Source organism: Pelmatolapia mariae, linkage group LG4 (genome assembly GCF_036321145.2).
Source record: "Pelmatolapia mariae isolate MD_Pm_ZW linkage group LG4, Pm_UMD_F_2, whole genome shotgun sequence".
In the NCBI taxonomy this organism is placed as follows: domain Eukaryota; kingdom Metazoa; phylum Chordata; class Actinopteri; order Cichliformes; family Cichlidae; genus Pelmatolapia; species Pelmatolapia mariae.
Window position 1 is genome coordinate 36,474,122 of NC_086230.1, and position 24,854 is coordinate 36,498,975.

Below are 24,854 nucleotides of genomic sequence, written 5' to 3' on the forward strand. Positions count from 1 at the left end.
TGAAAACATGTGGCCTAACCCTGAAGATCGCAGAGATTAGATGCAAATTTTTTGCCTTTTTTTAGCCCCCCTCCCCCCCTTTTTATCTTGGCTTTTTGCTGTTGTTTTTTTGTTCAGAATGCTCTTGTGTGTTTCATGGATATTTTGTTCACTGTAAGCAATACTGTAAAACTTTCTCTGTCCTATCATACCGTGTTTCTACTGTACCTCCTGTAGTAAACAGTAAAGAAACAAAAACCTGTTTGCTTTTTACTGGAATGCTTTTGAATGTGAACATTACTGTACATGTGGACATACAGTTACCAACCAAGACATTTCTGGTGTCAAAATGGTGGATTGCATGTTTCGCATGCAAATACCTGTAAAACTGAAACATAGAAGTCTATGCAGTTTTTGTAATGTCAATAATAGCCAGTATTTTGAAACCTGGTGTACTTTGATTGACTGCATGTACCTTGTGAAGTGAAAACAAGTGTTATTCTTTGGCAGACTAATTTCATTTTGAGTCAGATTTATAGTGTTTTTGTACAGTTAGTGTGTGCAGGGAAAGATGTGTTCTATTTTGAAATGAAGAGTTAGTATATATTTAACAAAATGTATTTTTGAGAAGAAAATTATCCATTTGGCCAATTGTGTTTTGTAGGTGTGAGTCTGTGTTAAGAGTTTAGAAAACGTATCTGAAGTATGGGTAGGCGCTTGTTAGCGATTGGAAAAAACTGTAATGTGAGACTGAAATGAGAGCCTACTGTCGAGTATGACACCCAAACTCTTTACCTGAGGAGAAGGAAGGATGGGGGAATTTTCTATATTAATGGAGAAACTGTGAGATTTGGTTAAGGTAGAGGCCGTGCCAACGAGTAGGACTTCTGTTTTATTACTGTTAAGTTTGAGAAAATTGGAAGAGAACCAAGATCTGAGCTCCATAAGACAGTTCGAGAGGGAGGGAGGTGTGCTAGTGTGTTGGTGTGTTAGTGTGTTGCTGTGTTGGTGTGTTGGTGTGGTGTGTTAGTGTGTTGCTGTGTTGGTGTGGTGTGTTGGTGTGTTAGTGTGTTAGTGTGTTGCTGTGTTGGTGTGATGTGTTGGTGTGATGTGTTGGTGTGTTGGTGTGTTGGTGTGGTGTGTTAGTGTGTTGCTGTGTTGGTGTGGTGTGTTGGTGTGTTAGTGTGTTGGTGTGGTGTGTTGGTGTGGTGTGTTGGTGTGTTGGTGTGTTAGTGTGTTGGTGTGTTGGTGTGGTGTGTTAGTGTGTTGCTGTGTTGGTGTGGTGTGTTAGTGTGTTGCTGTGTTGGTGTGGTGTGTTGGTGTGTTAGTGTGTTGGTGTGTTGGTGTGGTGTGTTAGTGTGTTGCTGTGTTGGTGTGGTGTGTTAGTGTGTTGCTGTGTTGGTGTGGTGTGTTAGTGTGTTGCTGTGTTGGTGTGGTGTGTTGGTGTGTTAGTGTGTTAGTGTGTTGCTGTGTTGGTGTGATGTGTTGGTGTGATGTGTTGGTGTGTTGGTGTGTTGGTGTGGTGTGTTAGTGTGTTGCTGTGTTGGTGTGGTGTGTTGGTGTGTTAGTGTGTTGGTGTGGTGTGTTGGTGTGGTGTGTTGGTGTGTTGGTGTGTTAGTGTGTTGGTGTGTTGGTGTGGTGTGTTAGTGTGTTGCTGTGTTGGTGTGGTGTGTTAGTGTGTTGCTGTGTTGGTGTGTTAGTGTGTTGGTGTGTTAGTGTGTTGGTGTGTTAGTGTGTTAGTGTGTTGCTATGTTAGTGTGTTGCTGTGTTGGTGTTTTAGTGTGTTAGTGTGTTGGTGTGTTAGTGTGTTGCTGTGTTGGTGTGGTGTGTTGGTGTGTTAGTGTGTTGCTGTGTTGGTGTGGTGTGTTGGTGTGTTGGTGTGTTGGTGTGTTAGTGTGTTAGTGTGTTGGTGTGTTGGTGTGTTAGTGTGTTGGTGTGTTGGTGTGTTGGTGTTTTAGTGTGTTGGTGTGTTAGTGTGTTGGTGTGTTAGTGTGTTAGTATGGTGTGTTAGTGTGTTAGTGACCAGCTGTCTTCTGGCGTCGGGATTACAAACCAGTTCAGACCATTTAAACTGGTTCTAGGAGCGTGGCTCAGTTCTTTCAAAATAAAAGTCTTTCAGGTTAATGGCAGCGTGTGGCGCTGTGTGCATGGTAGCCTCGGATTGTTCAGCCTCTGCTTTGTTGAGGCTCAGACCCGCAGCAGGAAGTGCTTCCGCTGGCTTTTGTTTAAAGGTTGTGCTGTTGTGTGAGTGGGTGGCAGCTTTCCTTTGTGTTTGCCGAGCTCATTACGATCCTCTGATTCTTTTTATGCAGCTCAGTCACAAGGCTCTGTGTCCTCCACACATAATTCATGTCAGAGTGCAGAGAGCGGGATCGAGACTCCAATCAAAGGAGTTTGATCAGACTCACACTCGGCAGAGGAAGCTCGTTACAGACTCATTATTGTCCTGAATGAGTCTCGTTTACAGCTGCTTCATTTCCTCTGAAAACTCTGATGTGCTCTGACATCTGTTTGATTTTAATCTGTCTTTGTGGCTCATCATTGATCAGTGAGGAGCTGCTATGCTGCTTTCACTGCCCTCTGTTCCTCTGAGCCTCCACAGTTTAAAGTCTCTCAGCTGTTGGCCAGTCTGCTTCTGTCTGTTGTGGACAGACGGAGCTTTGATGTATTTCATGTTTCAGGTTTTGCAGTAAATTCTCTAAAGTTAGAAATATTCTGTCTCAGAGTGACGCTGAAAAACTAGTTCATGCATTTATTACTTCCAGGCTGGACTACTGTAATTCATTATTATCAGGAAGTCCTAAAAACTCCCTGAAAAGCCTTCAGTTAATCCAAAATGCTGCAGCAAGAGTCCTGACAGGGACTAGAAAGAGAGAGCAGATTTCTCCTGTATTGGCTTCCCTTCATTGGCTCCCTGTTAAATCCAGAATGGAACTTAAAATTTCCTGAAACTCTGAAGTTGTGCCAGTCATAGGGAGGAGCACCGATCCTGCTCCACATCCAGAGGAGCTGGCTGAGGTGGTTCAGGACCCTGAGGAGCCACCGTGACAGAGCCAGGACTCTCTGACTGAGAGAGGTTTGGAAATCTCTGCCCCCCCATAGTGCAGTCTGATTGTTGGGCTTTCTTTGATATATCAGGTCCTTACTTTACAATAAAGCTACATCATTTTGATCTACTTTCTGTGGTTGGACAGGGGAGGAGCCTCCTTCTTTTTGTGAGAAGATGTCATGATGTCATCACCTGGTTGGATCCCAGCTTCAGTCTGCCTCTTGAGGCTTTCTTGAGCGAGAGCTTCAGACTCAGAGCTGCAGGTCTGATTGAGTTTCTGGTGAATGATGAATTCAAGTGTGCAGGTTAGACAACACACAGAGGCTCCATACCAGGAGACATATGGACCACCAGCACCTCTCAGCCAATCAGATCGCACACACACAGTGCACCCCTGTGTGTGTTCCAACTGATCCGATCTGCGCTGTCGCTTGGGCTGGACGAGCCTCCGGAGGCAGAGCGGGCTCAGATAACGAGGATGGTTTCTGCAGCAGCTGCAGGACGCTGACGTAACTCCTCCCACTGAGCTGCTAAACGCGCTGCCAAGATCCAAACATTCACGGCAAGAAGACGGAGCGCGTGCTGCACTCAGCTCGCGGTCTAATTTTAGCTCAGAGACACAACAGTAGATCTCTGCGGCCGACACATTTACTGTGTGTGTGTGTGTGTGTGTGTGTGCGTGTTTGTGGGTATACCTGTTTAGACGTCTCTGTTGGGACTTAAACTTGAATGTTACCATCCTTGTGGGGACCAAATGCCCGTCCTCAGAGTTTGCAGACATATTCGAATCTCAAATGTGATTTTCGTGTCAGGGTTAAAGTTAGGCTGATGGTTAGGGTAAGCATAGATGTCCTTACTAAGATATCAAAACGAGAATGTGTGTGTGTGTGACACCCTGCCAGCTGAATGCCAAACTGTGAAGTCACGCTGTGTGAATCATGAGTCGGCGGCATTAGCGAGGAATTAACAGAAGACTCCACATCTCCGAGACCGAGCAGCTGATTGACGATCAGTCACTGAGCTGATTAATCAGTGATCGTTGGAGCTGTAGAGGCAGAGATGAGCGGCAGGCAGGTGAGAGCTGAATATTCGCTCAGACTGAACGCCCTCTGAGGAAACACCATCTGATCTCACGCTTAGATATGGAGGCGTCGGCACACGCATCTGTGTCCATTATTACTGCAGTCCAAACAAACGGAGCACCTCAGAGAAGGTCCTGAGACAGAACACGACCCAGCACATAGCTCTGATGAGAGCGCCACCTTGGTACCGACGTAGCAGGTCCACTGATTTAAACAGGCCTCGCCAATCGCAGTGCATTCTGGGTAGTTGCTGTCATGTTATTGTTCATCCAGAACCAAAACAAAGATGGACGCCAACAGGAAATAAGAGGAAAACTCACGTAAATGATCAGCAGTTGATCAGATTCAGAGAGAAACAGCGAGGCGGTCCGATGCTCAAGTTCAGCCCGTCTGTGATGTTCGTGGGTGTGGGCGAGTCACGGCTCTGTGAGACACGTTTCTGCATCTCTGACTCTGCAGACAAACACTTTAGTTTCACTAAACTGTGAATCTGAAAAATGAAAGTCATTCATTGAAGCAGGCTTATGTCTCTTATTTTGGTGCAGTCTTCATTACATCACTTCCTGTTCTGGTGCAGTAGCTTGTAATCTCATTGTTCTTGGGTCAGAGGTCACACCCAGGCAGGATCACAGCGTCACAGAGTGTTTTGGATCGTGCCTCTGAGGCGTCTCTTTTGTGACTGGCTGAAAGACTTTCTCTGGCTGTATCCCAATTCAGGGTCTGCAGCCTTAAAGTCTGCAGCCTTAACGGTCCACAAGGGCCGCGTACTCAAAGATCACTAAGGCCGGAAGTGCGAGGCTTGTGAAATGGGACGGTCTAGCCTCCGTCGCCCTGCCCAGATTGCCTAGCAACCATGATACTAACAGCTGGAAACGTTTCATACAGCTTTGTTTGACAGAAATGAAGGAGAAAATCTTTTGTTCATTTGTTTGTTTGTTTCTACTTGAGCTTTGATCACTCTCTGTAAGATTAAGGTAGACTGTTGAACGGCGTATATTTGAAAGTAAAGGCTTTCAAACCAAGTTAGTACAAACGTCACTAATGTCACATAACTTTGCCGACATGTGGCCAACAGTAATGTTTTAATGTTCTTCGTTATTAAACATTTGCACATAAATAAGTGACATAATATTCAGTACTTACTTAAAGTTTACTCTTCGGGCGCCCCTCATCCGCCGTTTTTTTTTTTTGGCAAAATTATCCACACCCACTGCCGCGCTATGCATTCTGGGATATGTTGGGCCACGAAGTCTACACCGCCACATCCTTATAATTCAGGGAAATGAAGGATGCATTTGAGGGCCGCATTTCGAGCAGCCTTTGAACTGGGACAGCCTTCATCGCGTCGCTGTGACGTAATCGGCCTTAAAATGCGACCTTTAAGGCTGCAGACCCTGAATTGGGATACAGCCTCTGAGTCAGTGCGTGTTTTTGTGGACTCATCACGGGCAGTAATAATGGACACAGGCAGGATGCGTGTGCAGACTCTTCCATATCTGAGTGTGAGATGAGATGCTGTATCCTCGGAGGGCGTTCAGTCTGAGTGAATTAACACCTGTAACGACAGGTGAGGCGTAACTGTTAACTCGGCGGGTATTGCAGTGCTGCGGTCACATGATTATCGTCTCCTAAATGGTGCTGAAGGTGATCTGCCTCCTTCTTCCAGCTGATACCCAGCCACGTGTCATTGGATGGCTGACCTCAGCTGGTTGTGGCTGTGACCAATCACAGCTCAGCGACCTGACTCGCTGCTGTAACAGACGTCCCCTCCAGGCGTGCGTTGCAGCAGCATTGCATTCCTCCTCTGTGTTCCATTATCACTGCACTGCCACCAGTTAGAGGCGATGCAGTGCATTCTGGGACTGCAGCTGCATCATTAGCAGGAGGATCCTGAGCTCCGTATGATATAAATGAAATATTATTAGTCAGTTAGAACAAAAACACAGAAAACACGCTGACGAACGCAGCGCCGCTCAGCTGGATCATCCCCGACGGCTGGTCATGTGATCGATCTGAACCGAAGCTCTGCTTTCAGGTGGTCTTCGTGTGCGTGGCGCTGAGCGGGCGAGTCTCCCCGGCTGAGTTAACCTGCGAAACTTTGATCCTGCTGTCGACCAACTTCACAGGTAACTTCCTGTTTGGGATTTCCTTTGACGTGCTCAGTGAAACCGGAGCGCCAACACCTTCTCTGTGTTCTGTCTCTCAGTGAGGACCTTAGCCCTGCTCAACCAGACATTCACCATCAGCAACTCCTCAGGTCTGTATCACACACACACCTTTGACCTTTGACAAACATCAGCACCAGGATCACAATGAGATACTCTGCTTTACACCATGGCTGTACTCTCAGGTGTACCTGTGCAGTACTGTTTAAGACTCCAACAGGAAACTTAAGAGGTGCTTCCTGTTTGAGTCATTCTCTAACTTTCATTGTAGACTTCAATAATATTTACCAAAGGTGAGTCTCATGAAGTAAAGTCCCCTACAGGTCCTCCTGCCTCTCACCTGTCGCTCTCTCTTTGCAGGTGTATACTGTGACCTGTCGGTGGATGGGATAGGAACCTGTTGGCCTCGAAGTGCAGCAGGTGAGCTGGTCTCCAGACCGTGTCCTGAGCAGTTCAACGGGATCCACTACAACACCACCAGTAAGTGCCACACCTGCTCAGGTGCAGAGACTATCATGCTAACACAATCACAGACAAGTTCTGATGTGTGAATGTGACGACAGCTACACACTTCCTCTCAGACACAGGCAGAGTTTTTTTTCTCATAAATTTAGATTTTTGTTTATTTTTTACCTTTAGGGGCAACGACGAGCTGTTGACCGTTCTCTCCTAGAGGGGGCGTGTTTTTCACAGTATATACTCTGTCTCTGTTATTTCAACTGATCTCTATCCACAGCCAATCAGAGGCTGCCAATTAAGTGTCAGCCAATTACAGTTTCACACTCTGTGTTCTCAGTGACGTCCAACACCACCTCCGTACCAGGAGGAGCTGACTTCTTCTTCTGTGCCAACTGTCTTCATTATATCCACTGTGTGTGTTTGTGTGGGGGGGTGGCATAAATATCCTGTTTAATTAAAGGTTTAGGTTGCCAGTCGAACTTAATAGCATGAGTCATCTGTGTGTGTGTGTGTGTGTGTGTGTGTGTGTGTGTGTGTGTGTGTGTGTGTGTGTGTGTGTGTGTGTGTGTGTGTGTGTGTGTGAGAGACCAGCTGGAGCTCATGTTTCACTGGACCCTCATAATTTCTTCACACACAGAAAAACTCTTGCCTCTGATGTAATCTGGTGTATGATTGGGTAACATGTTAATAAAGTGTCTGTCTGTGGGCACTGATGTATTGATCTGATCAGACTGATGTAAATCAAACACAGCGTGCACTGATGAGGTGGGTGATCAGGGGCGTGAGGCCCTGATGACAGCTCAGTAGTTGCCATGGTTACACTGGAGTCGAGTTGGGTTGTGTTGTCTTCAGATTCTGATCAGTTCTCTCTAATAATGATTGACTGAGATATCGATGGATGATGAGGTCCAGTTCTGTTTGTGAGCTGTGAGTCTGAGGACCCAGAACCCAGAACCTGAGCTGGTTTGTGGATGTCAGGAGCAGACATGTCAGAGGGAATAACTGTGGATGAAATGCTGTTCCTAATTTAAATAAATTCAGATCAAACTGAGGTTATTGTACTCGGCCCTGAAAATCTTAGAAATATGGTATCTAACCAGATTCTTCCTCTGGATGGCATTACCTTGGCCTCCAGTAACACTGTGAGGAACCTTGGAGTCATTTTTGACCAGGACATGTCCTTCAATGCTAGGGATGGGTACCGGTATCTGACATAAACGGTAGTAACCAGACCAAAAAGCAGCGCAGATTTCGGTGGGGGTTTTTTTCGGTGGTTTTTTTCCCCTGAGATGTCATACACTTTGGATTCTAGCCAATCATTTTACCTTTGCAAGGATAGTAGGCGGGCCCAGGTACGTACGTTCTTTTAGAGCAGAGCTACAGATTAAAAACACCCAAGGCAAAGCGGTCAAAAGTCTGGCTGTACTTCACAGCAAAATATGCAAACTCAGCAGCCTGCAACAAGTGCTTTAAGGTGATACTGTGCAAAGGAGGTAACTCCTCGAATCTGATGAAACACCTAGTGACGTATAACATTTTGTTAAAAGCCGAGAAATGCACCGTATTTGATAGCTTGCTGCGAGACCTCACACCGAGCACATCTACTGCGGGTGTGGTGCCTGTTATCGGACCCGGAGTTAGCAACAAAAACCCGAAGAGAAGAGTCCTGGCCCCTAGCCCTGCCAGTGTAGCAGAAATGATGACGGATGATGATGGCAGCAGCAGCCGTTCTTCTCTGCGTGAGTAGCTTAATGTTGTTCAGGTGTAATTTACGTTGAGTAGGCTAACCACGTTATTAAATTATTGCATGTAAGGTGAACTAGCAAACACCGTCATAGTTACATGTGGCTGTCTTCTTGTTTGATGGCAGATACTCCCTTCACCCTGGCCAACAAGGCTAAAATGACCAAAGAAAAAGAGGGAAACAGCTAAACATTGTTTAAGCACTGCTTCCAGCCAAGAGTGATACCATATATGCCCTATAGCTGCAGAAAAGGCAAACATTGTTATCTTTTTACAAAAAAACAGCTAAACATGAGAGGTTTTAGGACAAAGTGTGTGTTCTCCATTCTTTAAGCACCGGTTCGAGCACCGTTTAAGCACCGGCACCGTTTCAAAAGTACTGGTTTGGTACTGGTATTGGATAAAACCTAAACGATACCCATCCCTATTCAACGCACATATTAAACAAATATGTAAGACCGCTTTCTTCCATTTGTGCAACATCTCTAAAGTTAGAAATATCCTGTCTCAGAGTTCATGCATTTATTACTTCCAGGCTGGACTACTGTAATTCATTATTATCAGGAAGTCCTAAAAACTCCCTGAAAAGCCTTCAGTTAATCCAAAATGCTGCAGCAAGAGTCCTGACAAGGACTAGAAAGAGAGAGCAGATTTCTCCTGTATTGGCTTCCCTTCTTTCAGAGATTCCTTTGCCAGAAGCGGGTGTTGCTGCACTGATGCAGAAGAAATGGCCAGAGAAAAGATTAGGAGAAACTCTGGACAATAAGAGAACTTGATGAAAGTGTGAAAGTCAAGTCAAGTCAAGTCAAATCAAGTCAAGTCAAGTCAAGTTGGCTTTATTGTCACTTCAACCATGTACAATTAGTTCACAGTGAAACGAAACAACGTTCCTCCAGGACCAAGGTGCTACATGCAACATAATTTACAACATAAGTTAACAGAAAACACTAAACTAGCTAACTAAGAGGCCTAGTTAGCTGGCTAGCAGAGACAAGACAGACTGACCTAACATAAATTACAACATAAATTAACAAAAACTAACTATCTAAGGAAGAAACCAGGATCTGGTAGCAACGTGGATAGACTCAATGATAAACAGAGTTTCTGAAGGTGAGGTGTGCTGGAATTTTCTAAGGTTGAGGTAATTGGTCAGCGGCCCATGGGGGCTTAGACATGAGCTGATTTTGAAGTAGAGTATTGAAAGGGGGTTACCTGATTAGTTGGTTTTATTTCGTTTGAGGGAGAAGGAGAGGCAGTCTTCAGAGACTGGGTGAAGGTCACTTATGTGGGGATGGAGATCCGGATTGAATTTGGTCTTCAAAGAGGTAAACTCTGTACAGCATAAAAGCGAGCAGGAACATCGACTCAACATCGAACAATAATTCACATTATTACACATGGCGTGGGGTCAAAGGGGGCACCCAGCACTGGAGTCCTTTGATAAGCAGCACCAGCTGAGATAATGTAGAGGCTGAGCAAGGGCAAACTGTGAGTGTTTTGGTGAAGAAATCGATGCTGCTGAGATAAGCCTCAATTGTGGGGCTTTTGACAGCCAGGAATCGATGTGCAAATAATACAAAGCTAGACATGGTAGTAGTGGTGCAACGGATCAAAAATCTCATGGTTCGGATCGGATCACGGTTTTAAGTCACAGATCGGATCAATTTTCGGATCAGCAAAAAAAGAAAAAAGACAAAAATTTTAACATTTACTTATTATTAATTATTGAAGTATTTTTTTGCCTGTTTAAAACATTCAGCTCAAGACTCATTCCACGCAATTATTAAAAAAAATGATGGTACAATATAGGGCAGTACAGGGCTTTGTATCTACCACTCAATTCAATTCAATTCAATTTTATTTATAAAGCGCCAAATAAATCGCTTTATATTGTAAGGTAGACCCTACAATAATAGATACCGCTCATTATATCGCACTCAGCTGTGATATAATGAGCGGTCACGGTCACGTAGCTTTCCGTTGCCCTGGAGGTCCACCCATTTGTAGTAGTTAGGGCAACAGAAGATGCCTGGGACAGTTCAGCAACAACTTAAATCTTTTCCTGCTCATACATGCTTGGAACGATCTTGCAACTAAAGTGGACGCGAACGGGATATCATAGCGTGGCTCAAGCACGTTCATCATAGTTTAAACCCCTCGTTTTGCACAACAGAATACGACCTCCCGTCTGCAGCTAAACACCCCAATAGCTTTTGTAATAGCTTTAGCCCGGTCGGATTGGGCAGCAAAGGGCTGCTTAAATACCGCAAACTCCTCTGCTCCTCCACTTGGACCGCTAGCGCTGGCCATAACTATTGCTTGACAGACCCACCACGCGCACCATACACATACTTTTTTTTTCTTCTTTCGAATCTTCGGATCACGTGCGTGCATGGAGTGGGATCGGTTCGGATTACGGATCAACCGTGATCCGTTGCACCACTACATGGTAGTGATGTTGAAGGATGGGAAGAGAAGTCTGAAGTGGATGAAATGCATTCCAAGCAGTCCAGTAGATGGTCAGTGCTTGGGCAAGACTGCTTATAATAGCTTCTTGGGAAAGACTGATGTTGGGATGCAATACTGGAGTTTAGATTTTCAATCTTCTGACTGAAAATGGAGGTACTGGCTCCGGCTCTTGTTATTATATCTACTATGGAAAGATTGTCTGAGTGGATGAGAATGGATGTCTTTGACCATTTGTGGCCCCATAATAAGACTACAATGACTACAGAGTAGATTTAGTAAAAGACTGAAGATAGCAGGAACCGGTCCCAGAGGTATTGGCAAAACTTGGAAGGCTACACAGAACAGAACCACCTTCTGCCATAATAACCACCAATGCAGGTAGATGAAGGAGCAGCATCTGTTTAGAGCTGAATGTAGTCAGGGTGGGACAACTGATCATCAAAACGAAAGTGATGCCATTCCTGTTAGCGAGAAGTTGCCAGAGTGATTATGGCAAGGACTGATGGTTTAGATGCCGCAAGTGGTAGCAATTATGCACAGAGCAAAGTTTAGGTGTCCAACAGGAAGAGCAGCAGTCCTTTAGCACAAGAGGGAACAAGGAGAAAGTTTTGAAGGAAGAGATTGATACAATTAATGTGACATTAATACTTCTCTGAACAAAGAAGCCTGGAACTAAATGTTGTCAAGGGTTACGCCAAAAAAACCTCCTGTTTCTCTTCTGACAATGGAACGCCAAGTTCAGTGAAAATTGACTTCAGGGTGGATACCTCAAGAGCTGGAGAGGTGATATGACCAGGAAATCGTTGAGAAGATGGACCAGATATGGCACTTTATGGTTGTTGGAGACATTCCAAACCAAGTCTCCAAAACTTGATTCTAGTCATCTGGACGTAGCGTTTTGTTTGAGAAACGTTTCGTCACTCATCCAAGTGACTTCTTCAGTCTCAGCTGACTGCAGGTTTTCCCAACCTTATAAACAGTACATTTGCATAATGACTGAAACCAGCCCACTGAAGGAACAATGGGCGGGGAGGTCAGTTCCAGGATCTAAATCCAGGATTTATACATCGGGGAAACCAAACAACCTCTGGCGAAGCGGATGGCACAACACAGAAGAGCTACCTCGTCAGGCCAGGACTCTGCAGTCTATTTACACCTACAGGCCAGTGGACACTCTTTCAGTGATGAGGATGTACACATCTTGGACAGGGAGGAACGCTGGTTTGAGCGCGGAGTCAAGGAGGCTATTTACGTGAAAAGGGAAAGACCATCTCTGAATCGAGGAGGGGGCCTAAGGGTACATCTGTCACCATCGTACAATGCTGTGATTGCAGCCATTCCCCAACTCTCTGTGAATGGGACTCATGGCCATTGATCAGTGGTCTTTGATCAGTGGGTTTTGGTTTAGTGGTTGTTGATCAATGGTCATGAGAATTTGCATAATTAAGATTAAGGAACTGACCTCCCAGCCCATTGTTCCTTCAGTGGGCTGGTTTCAGTCATTATGCAAATGTACTGTTTATAAGATTGAAACCTGCAGTCAGCTGAGACTGAAGAAGTCACTTGGATGAGTGACGAAACATTTCTCCCACAAAACGCTACGTCCAGATGAACAGAATCAACTTTTGGAGATTTACTTTCCTGGATGACTGAACATGCATCAAGACGTTTCAAAACAAGGCTTTGGAGAGTAAGTAAAATTGTTTGGGGCTGCTTTTAAAACAGAAACTTCAGAATAATAGACGTTCTTCCACTTTTCTAGTTGCAATGCCCAGATGGTCTGAATGGCAGTTGAGAAAAGGGCCAATCATTAACCCCTCCCTGACTTCTTTGTCAGCAAGTAGGCTGTTTATGGTATCTGGATCATTGAAGGCTGACTGTAGGTATTTGCATGCACAAGAGACTGAAGGCTGAATGACAATCCCTGGGTGGAAACCATCTGAAAAACCTTTTAATAAGAGGTTGATGGAATCTGGGTTAGGATGGTTTTTTTAACGTGTCCTTTAATGTTGCAATATTTATTGCCGTGGATGTAGCTGAATGTAGATGGATGTAGATACAATACAATACAATTTTATTTATATAGCACGTTTAAAAAACCACAGGTATGCCAAAGTGCTTCACAGAATGAGTTAAAAGCAATAATGAATACAAATATAAAGCACAAAAATACAAAATACAAATAAAATATGCTAACAGGCGGGTGACATAACTAACCAATAATACACCAAGCATAGTAGACACTAGTGAAGTCCACACACAATGCTGAAGGTTAAAAACATTATAAACATTAACAAAGTGATAAAGAAAAGTTCCAGTACACTAAAAATGTGGGCTCTAGGAGGTGGGGAAGGCAAGGCTAAACAAATAAGTTTTTAATCGAGATTAAAAAGATTGAATTGAATCAGACGCCCGAAAAGCTAGAGGGAGGTTATTCCAGAGGTAGGGTGCGACAGCGGCGAATGCGCAGTCACCTCTGGTCTTGAGCCGAGATCTCGGTCGCACCAGGAGCATTTGGCCTGCTGATCTAAGCGCTCTCCCAGGGATATAAAAGCTGAGGAGATCCGTAAGATAGCTGGGCGCTGTGTTATTTATGATTTTAAAAGTGAGCAATAAGATTTTAAAATCAATACGAAATTTAATAGGGAGCCAGTGGAGGTCGGAAAGAACTGGAGTAATAGACTCAAACCTGCCAGTTCCAGTTAAGAGACGCGCAGCCGCATTTTGAACAAGCTGCAGTTTATGAATAAGGGCAGAATGGAGACCAGTATAAAGGGAATTACAATAATCTAACCTTGATGTAACAAAGGCATGGATAAGTTTCTCCAGGTCCTTACGTGGTATGTAGGGCTTGGCCTTAGAGATTAGACGTAGTTGATTGAAACTCGATTTAACTATGGAGGACACATGTTTGTCCAACTTGAAGGAACTGTCCAAGACAACACCCAGGTTACTTGCAGTGTCAGAAAGGGAGTCAGCAAAGGGCCCAAAAATACCAGTTAGTTCAGCCCGGGAGAAGGGAGTATCAAAGATTACAATTTCAGTCTTCTTATCATTTAGAATAAGAGAATTGCTCAGTAACCAGTTTTTAACTTCATTCATACAATCAGAGAAGTGTTGCAATGACGACGTGACATCCTCAGCTAGTTCAAAATAGATTTGAATGTCATCCGCATAAAAGTGAAAAGAAAAGTTGTATTTATCAAAGATTCGGCCCAAGGGTAACAAATATAAAGAGAACAGCTTGGGACCCAGCACAGACCCCTGGGGGACACCAGAGGTAACAGGGGCAATGGAGGAGGCATAGGTACCCATGGTGACAGAAAAAGACCTTTCTGAGAGATAGGATTTAAACCAGCTAAGGGCACTGCCTGTGATGCCCACCAGATGCTCAAGCCTCATTAAAAGGACATTATGGTCCACCAAATCAAAAGCAGAGGACAAATCAAGCAAAATTAACACCACAGGGTGCCCTGAATCAGCAATTGAGAGAAGATCATTAAAGACTCAGTAATGCAGTTTCCGTGCTATGGCGTGGCTTAAACCCCGACTGAAATTTTTCCCCGATATTATTTGCATCCAAATAAGCTTGAAGTTGGGAATGAACAATCTTCTCTAGGATTTTAGACAGAAACGGGAGTTTGGAAATAGGTCTAAAGTTAGCGAGGTCATTCTGATCAAGGGAGCTCTTTTTGAGTATAGGTTGCACTACAGCGTGTTTAAAAGCAGCCGGAACACAACCCGATAACAATGACAGGTTAATTAATGATAAGATACAGGGCCCGATAATGTTAAACCCGTCTTTAATAATGCGAGATGGAAGGATTTCATGAGCAGCGTTTGAGTTTTTTAGGTGATCAATTATACCCTTAAGAGTAGGAAGCGAAACTGGATTAAACTGATTGAGGTTAGTAGAGCATCTTAATGCTGGGGCCTGACTCATCACAGGGGGGTGTGAGACTCTTAGAGATAAGATTCTGCCTGTAAAATGAGTTAAAAAAAATTTCACAAAGGGCTAAGGAAGCCAATCTAGGCGTTTCAGGACAAGGATTGATCAATGAGTAAAATACGTGGGTTGTGACTGTTATCCGCAATGACACCCGACAGAAAAGCCGCTTTAGCCAACTTAGCAGATTTCTGAAATTCCAGGCGGGTCCTGCGAAGGATATCAAAAGACACCTGGAGCCTATCTTTTTTCCACCGCCTTTCAGCCTGGCGGCAAACGCGTCGTAAGGCGCGTAAAGAGTCATTTAGCCACGGCTGAGAGCAGCTTCTAGGCCTTTTTACTTTCATAGGAGCCACAACGTCCAGTAAAGAGGAGCAGGTAGAGAGAAAGGAGTTAGCAAAATCATCAACTGAAGAGGGTGTAGAACAATCAATGTCAGGGAGAACAGATTTAGAGAAAGCAGCTGAAAATTCAGCCACAGTCCCAGGATTGATAATGCGCACAAGACGTCGAGGACCCTCAAAGCTCTGGTCCAATTTGCATAGCTCAGCATCAAAGATGACTGGGAAATGATCGGAGATTCCAATGATGGATGTAGATGGATGTAGCTGGTCATTGCTTGGTAGGAAAATTATTGCTAATGGTGTAGCCTCCTAGTTGCATAACAATTCTGCTCTTATCTGTATCTTATGGCAAAGTTCAATTCAATTCAATTCAATTTTATTTATACAGCGCCAAATCACAACAACAGTCGCCTCAGGGAACTTTATATTGTAAGGTAGACCCTACAATAATACATACAGAGAAAGAGAAAGGCATATTAGTGAGGTATGTTGTAGGTCTGGATTTTGGGGGGTTTGCAGCTGGAACTAAGCAATTAAGAGCAGAATCTCAACTTCTGGGCTGTGACTTATTTGGTGCTGGAATGATACAAGCAGAAGGTGGATGCGATGGTGCGAAGGGGCAGCAAAGATGTCACAGCTTCCCTGGTCGAGACTGCATCAGAATGTGTTCTGATAGAACTGTTGCAGGCGAGCAGCAACTTTGGAAGCAAACTTTATGTGGTACTGGTAAAAGTCAGTACCACCGTAGAGCCCAACCCTAACCCAGAGTGACAGTCATGTAGTTGTCAAGTTCCTGTCTTTGGCATATGTGTATTGACTTTAAAAAAAAAAAAAATTCTTTAAAGAAAAACCCCCAAATTAAAAATATTTGCATGTAAAGAGCAAAGTGAATCAGAGTCAAATGGCAAGGCAAGGCAAGGCAAGTTTATTTATATAGCACAATTCAACAACAAGGTGATTCAAAGTGCTTTACAGAGACATTAAAAACAAAAATAAATAAAAAGCATGATTTGAAATTGATTAGGACAAGCAAACAAACAAACAAACAAAACAGTACATAAAATCAAAAATCAGAACAGTAGATAAAATCAGAACAGCAGATAAAATCAGGACAGTAGATAAAATCAGTAGTTAAAATGTAAGTTTTGAAATTTAAGCTTAAAAGTGTGGATTTGGTGCTTTATTCAAATGCAGCTGAGAACAGGTGAGTCTTCAACCTGGATTTAAATAAACTGAGTGTTTCAGCTGATCTGAGGCTTTCTGGGAGTTTGTTCCAGATATATGGAGCATAAAAGCTGAATGCAGCTTCTCCGTGTCTGGTTCTGACTCTGGGAACTGATAAAAAACCGGATCCAGATGACCTGAGGGATCTGGAAGGTTCATACTGGGTCAGGAGGTCACTGATGTATTTTGGTCCTAAACCATTCAGAGCTTTATAAACCAGCATCAGAACTTTAAAGTCTATCCTCTGACGGACAGGCAGCCAGTGTAAAGACCTCAGAGCTGGACTGATGTGGTCCACTTTTTTGGTCTTAGTGAGGACTCGAGCAGCAGAGTTCTGAATGAGCTGTAGGTGTCTGACTGATTTTTTAGGTAGACCTGTAAAGATGCTGTTACAGTAATCAGGCCTACTAAAGATGAATGCATGGACTAGTTTTTCCAGGTCCTGTTGAGACATCAGATCTTTTATCCTTGATATATTCTTGAGGTGATAGTAAGCTGATTTTGTTATTGTCTTAATGTGTTTTTCTAAGTTTAGGTCTGCATCCATCACTACACCCAAATTTCTCGCCTGGTTGGTGGTTTTTAGGTGTACAGATTGAAGTTCTCTGGTGACCTGTAATCGTTTTTCTTTGGCACCAAAGTCTATTACTTCAGTTTTTTTTTTGTTTAGCTGGAGAAAATTGTGGCACAACCAGTCATTAATTTCCTCAATGCATTTACCAAGAGCCTGCACAGGGCCTCGGTCTCCTGGTGACATTGTGATATATATTTGTGTGTCATCTGCATAGCTGTGATAGTTTATTTTGTTGTTCTTTATAATCTGTGCCAGTGGGAGCATGTAAATGTTAAACAGAAGGGGTCCCAAGATGGAACCTTGGGGAACTCCACATGTGATACTTGTCTGCTCAGATGTGAAGTTACCTATTGATACAAAGTATTTCCTGTTTTCTAAGTATGTTTTGAACCAGTTTAGTACAGTTCCTGAGAGACCTGCCCAATTCTCCAGTCGTTTGAGTAATATGTTGTGGTCAACTGTATCAAATGCTGCACTGAGATCCAGTAAAACTAAGACTGACATTTTTCCACTGTCTGTATTCAGACATATGTCATTAAACACTTTGGTCAGAGCGGTTTCAGTGCTGTGGTTCTGTCTAAAACCTGACTGGAAGGCATCATAGCAGTTATTCTGTGTTAAGAAGTAATTGAGCTGTTGAGAAACTGCTTTTTCAATGATCTTACTTAAAAATGGGAGGTTTGAGATCAGCCTGTAGTTATTCATTTGTGTCTTGTCAAGATTGTCCTTTTTTAGTATAGGTTTAATTACAGCAGTTTTTAGTGGTTCTGGAAACACACCTGACATTAAAGAAAAGTTGACGATCTGTAACAGGTCTGACTCCAAAGTCTTTGAGACCTTTTTGAAAAAACTTGTTGGCAGGACATGTAAACAGCAAGAGGAGGAGTTCAGTTGGCCTAAGATGTCCTCCAGGTCTTTGCTGTTAATAGGGTGAAACTGTTTGATGGTGTTTAAACAGTTTTTCGGTGGACACAGTACATATCCTGGATCTGCTGTTGATGTACTAATTGCTTGTCTAATCTTTTGGATTTTTTCTGTGAAGAATTTGGCAAAGTCATTGCAGGCCATGGTCGAATGAAGTTCAGCTGCCACTGACACAGGAGGGTTTGTTAGTCTGTCAACTGTAGAAAATAGGACCCGAGCGTTATGACTGTTTTTGGTGATGATGTCAGAGAAGTAGGACCTCCTTGCACTCCTCAGTTGTAAATTATAATTGTGAAGTTTCTCTTTATAGATGTCATAATGAACCTGGAGGTTTGTTTTTCTCCATCTGCGCTCAGCTTTCCTACACTCTCTTTTTTCATTTTTCACCAGTGTGGAGTTTCTCCATGGAGACTTTTTCCTTCCAGAGATAACCTTCACCTTAATGGGAGCAATAGTGTCCATTACATTTAACATTTTAGCATTGAAGCTAGTGACGAGCTCATTGACTGAACCTCTGGACAGGTCAGGTGTTAAGGGGAAGACCTGGTTAAAGATCTCACTACTGTGTTCAGTTATACACTGTTTTGTGATCACTGCTGTTGGCATATTTGTGTGGGCTGAGATTTTACTTTCAAAGAAAACACAGTAATGATCAGACAGGCCCACATCAGACACAGTAACCTTTGAAATGCTCAGGCCCTTGGAGATCAGTAGGTCAAGAGTGTGTCCTCTATTATGTGTGGCCTCTGTTACATGCTGAGTCAGCCCAAAGTTGCCCAGAGTGTTACTCAGGTCTTTAGTCCCTTTGTCCTGAGGGTTGTCCACATGGATGTTAAAATCCCCAACAATAATTACACAGTCGAAATCAACACAGATCACAGACAGCAGTTCACTGAGGTCATTAAAAAAGTCTGTGCAGTATTTGGGAGGCCTGTAAACATTAAGAAACACAACTTTGGATGGAGCCTTCAGCTGTAAAGCCACATATTCAAAAGACTGAAAACTTCCAGGAGATAGCTGCTTACATTGAAATGATTCATTAAATAAGACAGCAACCCCTCCTCCTCTCCTGCTCACCCTGGCCTCACTGATAAAACTGTAGTTAGGAGGGGTCGTCTCGATGAGAACAGCTCCACTGTTACTTTGGTCCAACCAAGTTTCAGTTAGAAACATAAAATCAAGGCTGTGCTCAGTGATTAAATCATTAATTAAAAATGTTTTCCCAGCTAAAGATCTAACGTTTAATAAAGCCAACTTAAGTGTTTCAGAGGTATTATTTGCCCCCTCGTGTTTGGGAGCAGTCTGTGGCACACGAGGTATGTTTAGTATATTTAAAGATCTTTTAGAGTGCAGCTCTCTGTGTTTTGACCAGGCCACACGTCTCCTTCTGTCACCTAAAAGTACAGAAATTTTAAAACCTTCTAGTAAACAGGGTCCCAGCTTCTCCTGGGAAAAGTCACCACTGCCATAATCCTCGCAGCCCGGACCCTCCACACATCACACATCAGACTGCGGAGACAGAGCATGAAGGTGGTAAGGAGGAACTAAGGGGGGCGAGGCTGGGCAATGTAACTTCGATTGCTCTGTTGAGGGCGGGGCTCGATGGCGAACCTTTGGCTGCTCTGGTGGGGGGTTTATGGGGGACAAAAAAGGGATTGGGCCGGGGGGTAGATCTGAGCCCAGCATTGACCCGCTCCATCATCTCCTCAGTGAATTTCAGGTGTGGGGAGGAGGGAGAAAGGGAGGGGGAGGGGGGTGATGGCCTGTCAGGGGTTTGGGGGACTGGGGAAGGTCGTGGTCCCTGGTCCTGGTCGTTGGTGTTGTTGAGAGAGTTGGAGGCAAATAGGGACCCCTCTTCTTGCCTCAGATGTCTCTCCTTTCTGAGGCTCTTCCCGGGTGGGGGCAGATGGAGCTCCTCCTCAAGGTTTCTGCTGGGCTTTGTCTGTTCTTGGAGTACTGTTTGTTCCTCTTTATGAGATAACTCCTCGTTTATCTCAGCCTTGGCACCAAGCACAGATGGATGACGTATGGAATAAAACAAGTTGGAGGTGAACAGTTTCACCCCTGACTTGTTAAAATTAAATCCATTTGCTTTAAACAGATGCCTGCGTTCCCAAAAAATATTAAAGTTGTTGATAAAATGCACTGAGTGGTCAGTACATGCTGATATAAACCATTTATTCAGTGCAAACAATCTGCTGAATCTCTCGTCTCCTCCTCTGACGGGCGGTACAGGCCCACTGATGAATACAGCTGCATTCAGAGAGTTTACAGTATTTAATAATCCAGTAAAGTCCCGTTTCAGAACCTCCGACTGTTATTTGGACACATCGTTTGACCCTGTATGCAGAACAATGTTTGTCACAGTTGGATATTCATCTGCAATCTGAAGAATTCTCTCCTTCAGGTTGTTGACCATATCCTTAGGAAAGCAGAGGACTTTAGTGTTCTTACCGCACATCCTTTGTACATCCTTTACGGCAGAGTCACCCACAATCAGAGTTTCAGGCCTAGCCTGTAGCTTTCCCTGTGGCCTTTTACTTTTCAACAGATTTTCGCTACTTTTAGATGGATGGTTGTCCGATAGAGATCCAGGGTCCTTTGATAGTGGAGCAAATCTGTTCTGCAGTTTCACATTCAGTTGTTTTGGAGGTTTGTTGTTAACCTTCCTTTTCACGGTTGTCCAGTCCTGTTTCCTCCCGTACACAGGGGTAGAAGAGCTTCTCTGTCTCGTAGGAAGTGAAGGCCAGTCGGTTTCAGAGATTTCAGCTCGCTGTGCCCTGCCTGTGATACGTCCTCCCCCTTCCAGGAGACATGATTTATGTCTTGGTTTTGCACCAAGACAGTCCAAGGGGGGATTATCGCTTGAGGATTTATAATAATGCACAGAGTCTACTTTCTTGGTCATGTTATCTGTGCTCCTTAGCTGTGTACTAGCTTGCTCATCGCCATTGTTTTGAATCAAAGGCAAGGTTGTTTCATTTCCACACAGTCCATTTACCTCCACGTTTACTTCTAAGCGATGAATTTTTGTCTCCAGTACTGCAATCTTCTGCAGGAGGCTGTGGTAATCATCTGTGGAGAGGGAAGGCATCTTGTTGCTAGTTAGCCTAGCGGTTAGCACCTTTCCAGGCTATTGAGGCTGTTCGGTTACCAGACGCTGTAATCAGGCTTCAGCTGTGTCTAGGCCACAGACACATGGACCGCTGAGGATAAGGTAACTATAAATGTTGCTGTTTCTGTTAAGAACACTTTAGTCCTAATGATCTATAAGTGTCCAGAAGCTCTCGCAGGTAAACTCATACAGAAAAAAGGGAAAAAATCTGCATAAAAATCAATAAAAGAAGCAAAGCATTTGAAGAGCAAAGAGAGGAAGCGTCCACACTCACAAAAGGGGGCGGAGAAGATGCTTCTTTTTATGTCCACAAACTTGGCCAAATAATAATCCAGACAGAGGTTGAAGGTCCTGCTGGTTCTGCACTACGATGTCCAGTGTAATGTGTCCCAGGTAGCTCAGCATGGTATCAAGAGTGATTGCAGTTGCATCCTCAGTGGAACGGTTGCTCCTGGAGGTTGAATGCTGCTGGAAGGCAGGCCTGGATGTGCTTCTGGACCAGCCACTCGCAGCATTTCATCACAACTGATGTAAGGGGGGCACGTCTGTAATGGTTGGGGTCTCTGTTGCCTGGTCTTTTGGGGATAGGGATAACCTGTTTCAAGGCAGGTTGGGACGATGGCTTGTGTCAGAGAAAGGTTAAATTCTCTGACAGAAGACACAAGAAAGATTAAATACGATGGTGAGGATCCATGATAGCTGGGCAGCACATGCAGCAAGAACATTTCTAGATACTCCATCAGGTCCAGCAGCTTTCCTCTGGTTCACCTGGTGCTCCACCTCACGAGGCACGTGATCAATAGTTGGACCATACAGGACAAGTCCCAATAATATCTTAATATCTGGGTCTCTCCACCGGCTGGTGTTAGAACTGAAGAAGCTTCTCGGATGAAATGTCTCCAAGAAACTTAAAGAAGTCCAGATGCCTTTCTTTCCGAGCTCCTTAGACCATCTCACTGCATTCAATCATTACTTATTATTAACCTTTTCATGCATGAATTATGACAACCTCAATCAGGTTTTTTGTTCATCTTTAGGCATGAAAAAAAGATGTAAACAAGATTTTTGAACTTCATTTTTTAATTAAACATAATATTTACATTATTGCTTTTAAGCAGGCTGGAGGGTTGTCTGCTCACTCATCCAGGTAAGGAATCCCAAAAGGTTGCTTCTGTTCATCTGAGTGTTTTCAGTGGGAGAAACGTTTCATCATCATCAGGTGGCTTCTTCAGTCTCAGACTTTGAGGCTACCTCCAGGTGAACAGAAGCAACCTTTTGGGACTAAGTAGGGTTAATTCAAAAATTATAATATAGTCCAAATATACTAAAACAACAGCCAATATTATGTTATTATTATGAGGTTATTATAATTTCAACTCTGTGTAAAAATGTGACTATTCAGACTCAAAGACATTACTTTCTTATTGCCAGTACGTTATCATATTGCTCTACTATTACTAATTGGTTTTGTCTCGTGGGAGTGTCTTTATTTCCACAGTATTACCTCCAGTTTTCGGGCCCTGTTACATACATTTCAGTGTAATATTACTCAACTGTTGCCACGTTTACTACTTCTTTATATAGCACATTTAATTACAACAGCAATGATGACCAAAGTGCTGTACAAAAATACAAAACAACTAATACCAAATAACTTATAATATTAGTACCAAACACCAAATTAACTAATATTACTTTGGTAATTAAGTGGTAGTAACTTAGAAATTACCACAGTATTATGTTCTTTTTTCGCCCTCGTTAGCCTGCTATTACCACTTTATTACAAGCTGTAATGGACAGAAAACTTTATTCAGCTGTAAAGTCATAAACAAAGTCATCATTTGTTTTACATCAGGATGTGTTGCTTTAATTAAGCGCTTCATCAGAGAGCAGCTGGATTCCGTGGTTCACATCTGTCAGAAAACTGTTTAACTCGACTGAAGGCTTCACGGCTCAGGTCATTACTTGGACAGGCTAACAGACTTTGTGAGCACGGGTGGGATCAGCTTTTTTAACCTGTAGCTCTGTGGACACCTGTCTTCTCTTTATTAAAGGTGGGTTCACGTCATGTGACTCGTGTTTTACCTGTACTGACAGTAACTGATGCGTCGATGTTTGTGTTCAGATCGGGTCTACAGAGAGTGTCAGGTGAACGGCAGCTGGGCGCCTCGAGGAAACTACAGCCAGTGCACCGAGATCATCGTCCTGGTGAGAAGCACCAACGCCAATCACTGATCAATATGCTCTGACCGTGTTTCTATAACTGATGAGCTCGTAAACCCGAACAGAGCCTTAAGCAGCTAACATTAGCCACATTAGCTAACACGATGTTTGGTAGTAATGCACCAGAAACGCAGCATGACCACGTGCGATCAATTGGCTGACAGGAACACCTGCAATTACAGATGCACTTTGTGTTTTCATCAGTCTTTAATCTGAAGACCCCTCCAGACCTCAAACAGCTTCAGGTTCAGTCCTTTAAAGGAGGAAGTCATGCTCAGTGTGTGGCAGTGTGAAAGGAGTTAGTGCAGGTTTCACTCGTATGTTTGTTATTGGCCCCAAAAGGAGGGTAGCGATGTGACATCACTAAAGCTCCGCCCACCTTCTGTCATTACTCTGACAGACCAAGGACGACTATGTCCTCAGATGATACATGGGACAGGAAAACACTTTCAATGTGCGTGTGTGTGTCTGTGTGTGTGTTCACACGTCTGCTGGGTGATAATGGTCTTCTCTGATACTTTCATCAATATTGGATTTAGATTCATTCTCACTGTTGTCTGATGACATCAGAACGCTCATACCACCCGTCTGTCTGTCTGTCTGCCTCAGGCTCTGTTTTGTGGGTGATGTTGCGCTCATGCTCATATACTGGTGTCATCAGAGCGTGACACACACACACACACACACACACACACACACACACACACACATATATACAGGTACATATTTAAGAGAAACGGGAAAAAGTTTGGAAACACCTTCTCATTTAGTGGTTTAAACTGGATCTGCTGGGATCAGCACCTCACTATGTAACTGGCTGCTGGATTTCCTGACAGGAAGACTGCAGACAGTACGGGTCGGCAGCAACACCTCCGGCACAAGAACACTGAGTACATCCCCAAGGATGTGTTGAGCCCCCTGCTCTTCACTCTGCTGACCCACGACTGCACACCATCACACAGCTCCAACCTTTCCATCAAGTTTGCAGACAACACAACTGTGGTAGGTCACATCAGCAACAACAATAGGGCCTACTACAGGGGTGAAGTTAAACATCTGGCTGAGTGGTGCAGCAACAACAACCTGTCCCTGAATGTGGAGAAGACCAAGGAGATCATCACAGACTTCAGGAGAGCTCACACCTTGCACATCCCACTAACCATCAATGGTGCTGCTGTGGAGAAGCTAGGCAGCACCAAGTTCCTGGGTGTGCACATCTCAGAAGATCTCTCCTGGTCAAGAACACAGCATCACTTGGTCAGCAAAGCCCAACAGCCACTCTACTTCCTCTGCAAACTGAGGACAGCGAGAGATTCAACCCCCAGTATGAGCACCTTCTACAGAGGCACCGTAGAGAGCATGCTCACCACTGCATCACTGTGTGGTATGGCTAATGCACTGGGTCCTGCTGTAAATGTTACAACAGGTAGTGAGAGCAGCGGAGAGGATTGTGGGTACCTCTCTTCCCTCCCTCCAGGACATCTGCTGCACCCGCCTCATCTGGAAAAGCCTCTGCATTACAGGTGACTCCACCCATCCGTCCAACAGCTTCTTCAGT

General features: G+C 44.0%; 1 protein-coding gene across 1 annotated transcript in view; it reads left to right on the forward strand.

The window, feature by feature from the left end:
- The window catches only part of crhr1 (corticotropin releasing hormone receptor 1), a 49,321-nt gene that overhangs the window by 5,435 nt on the left and 19,032 nt on the right, over positions 1-24,854 (forward strand). The window contains exons 2-5 of the mRNA XM_063472632.1: positions 6,146-6,236; positions 6,317-6,367; positions 6,636-6,755; positions 23,199-23,281. Of these exons, the coding sequence (XP_063328702.1) occupies positions 6,146-6,236; positions 6,317-6,367; positions 6,636-6,755; positions 23,199-23,281 (345 nt within the window). The remainder of the gene's footprint in view (positions 1-6,145; positions 6,237-6,316; positions 6,368-6,635; positions 6,756-23,198; positions 23,282-24,854) is intronic.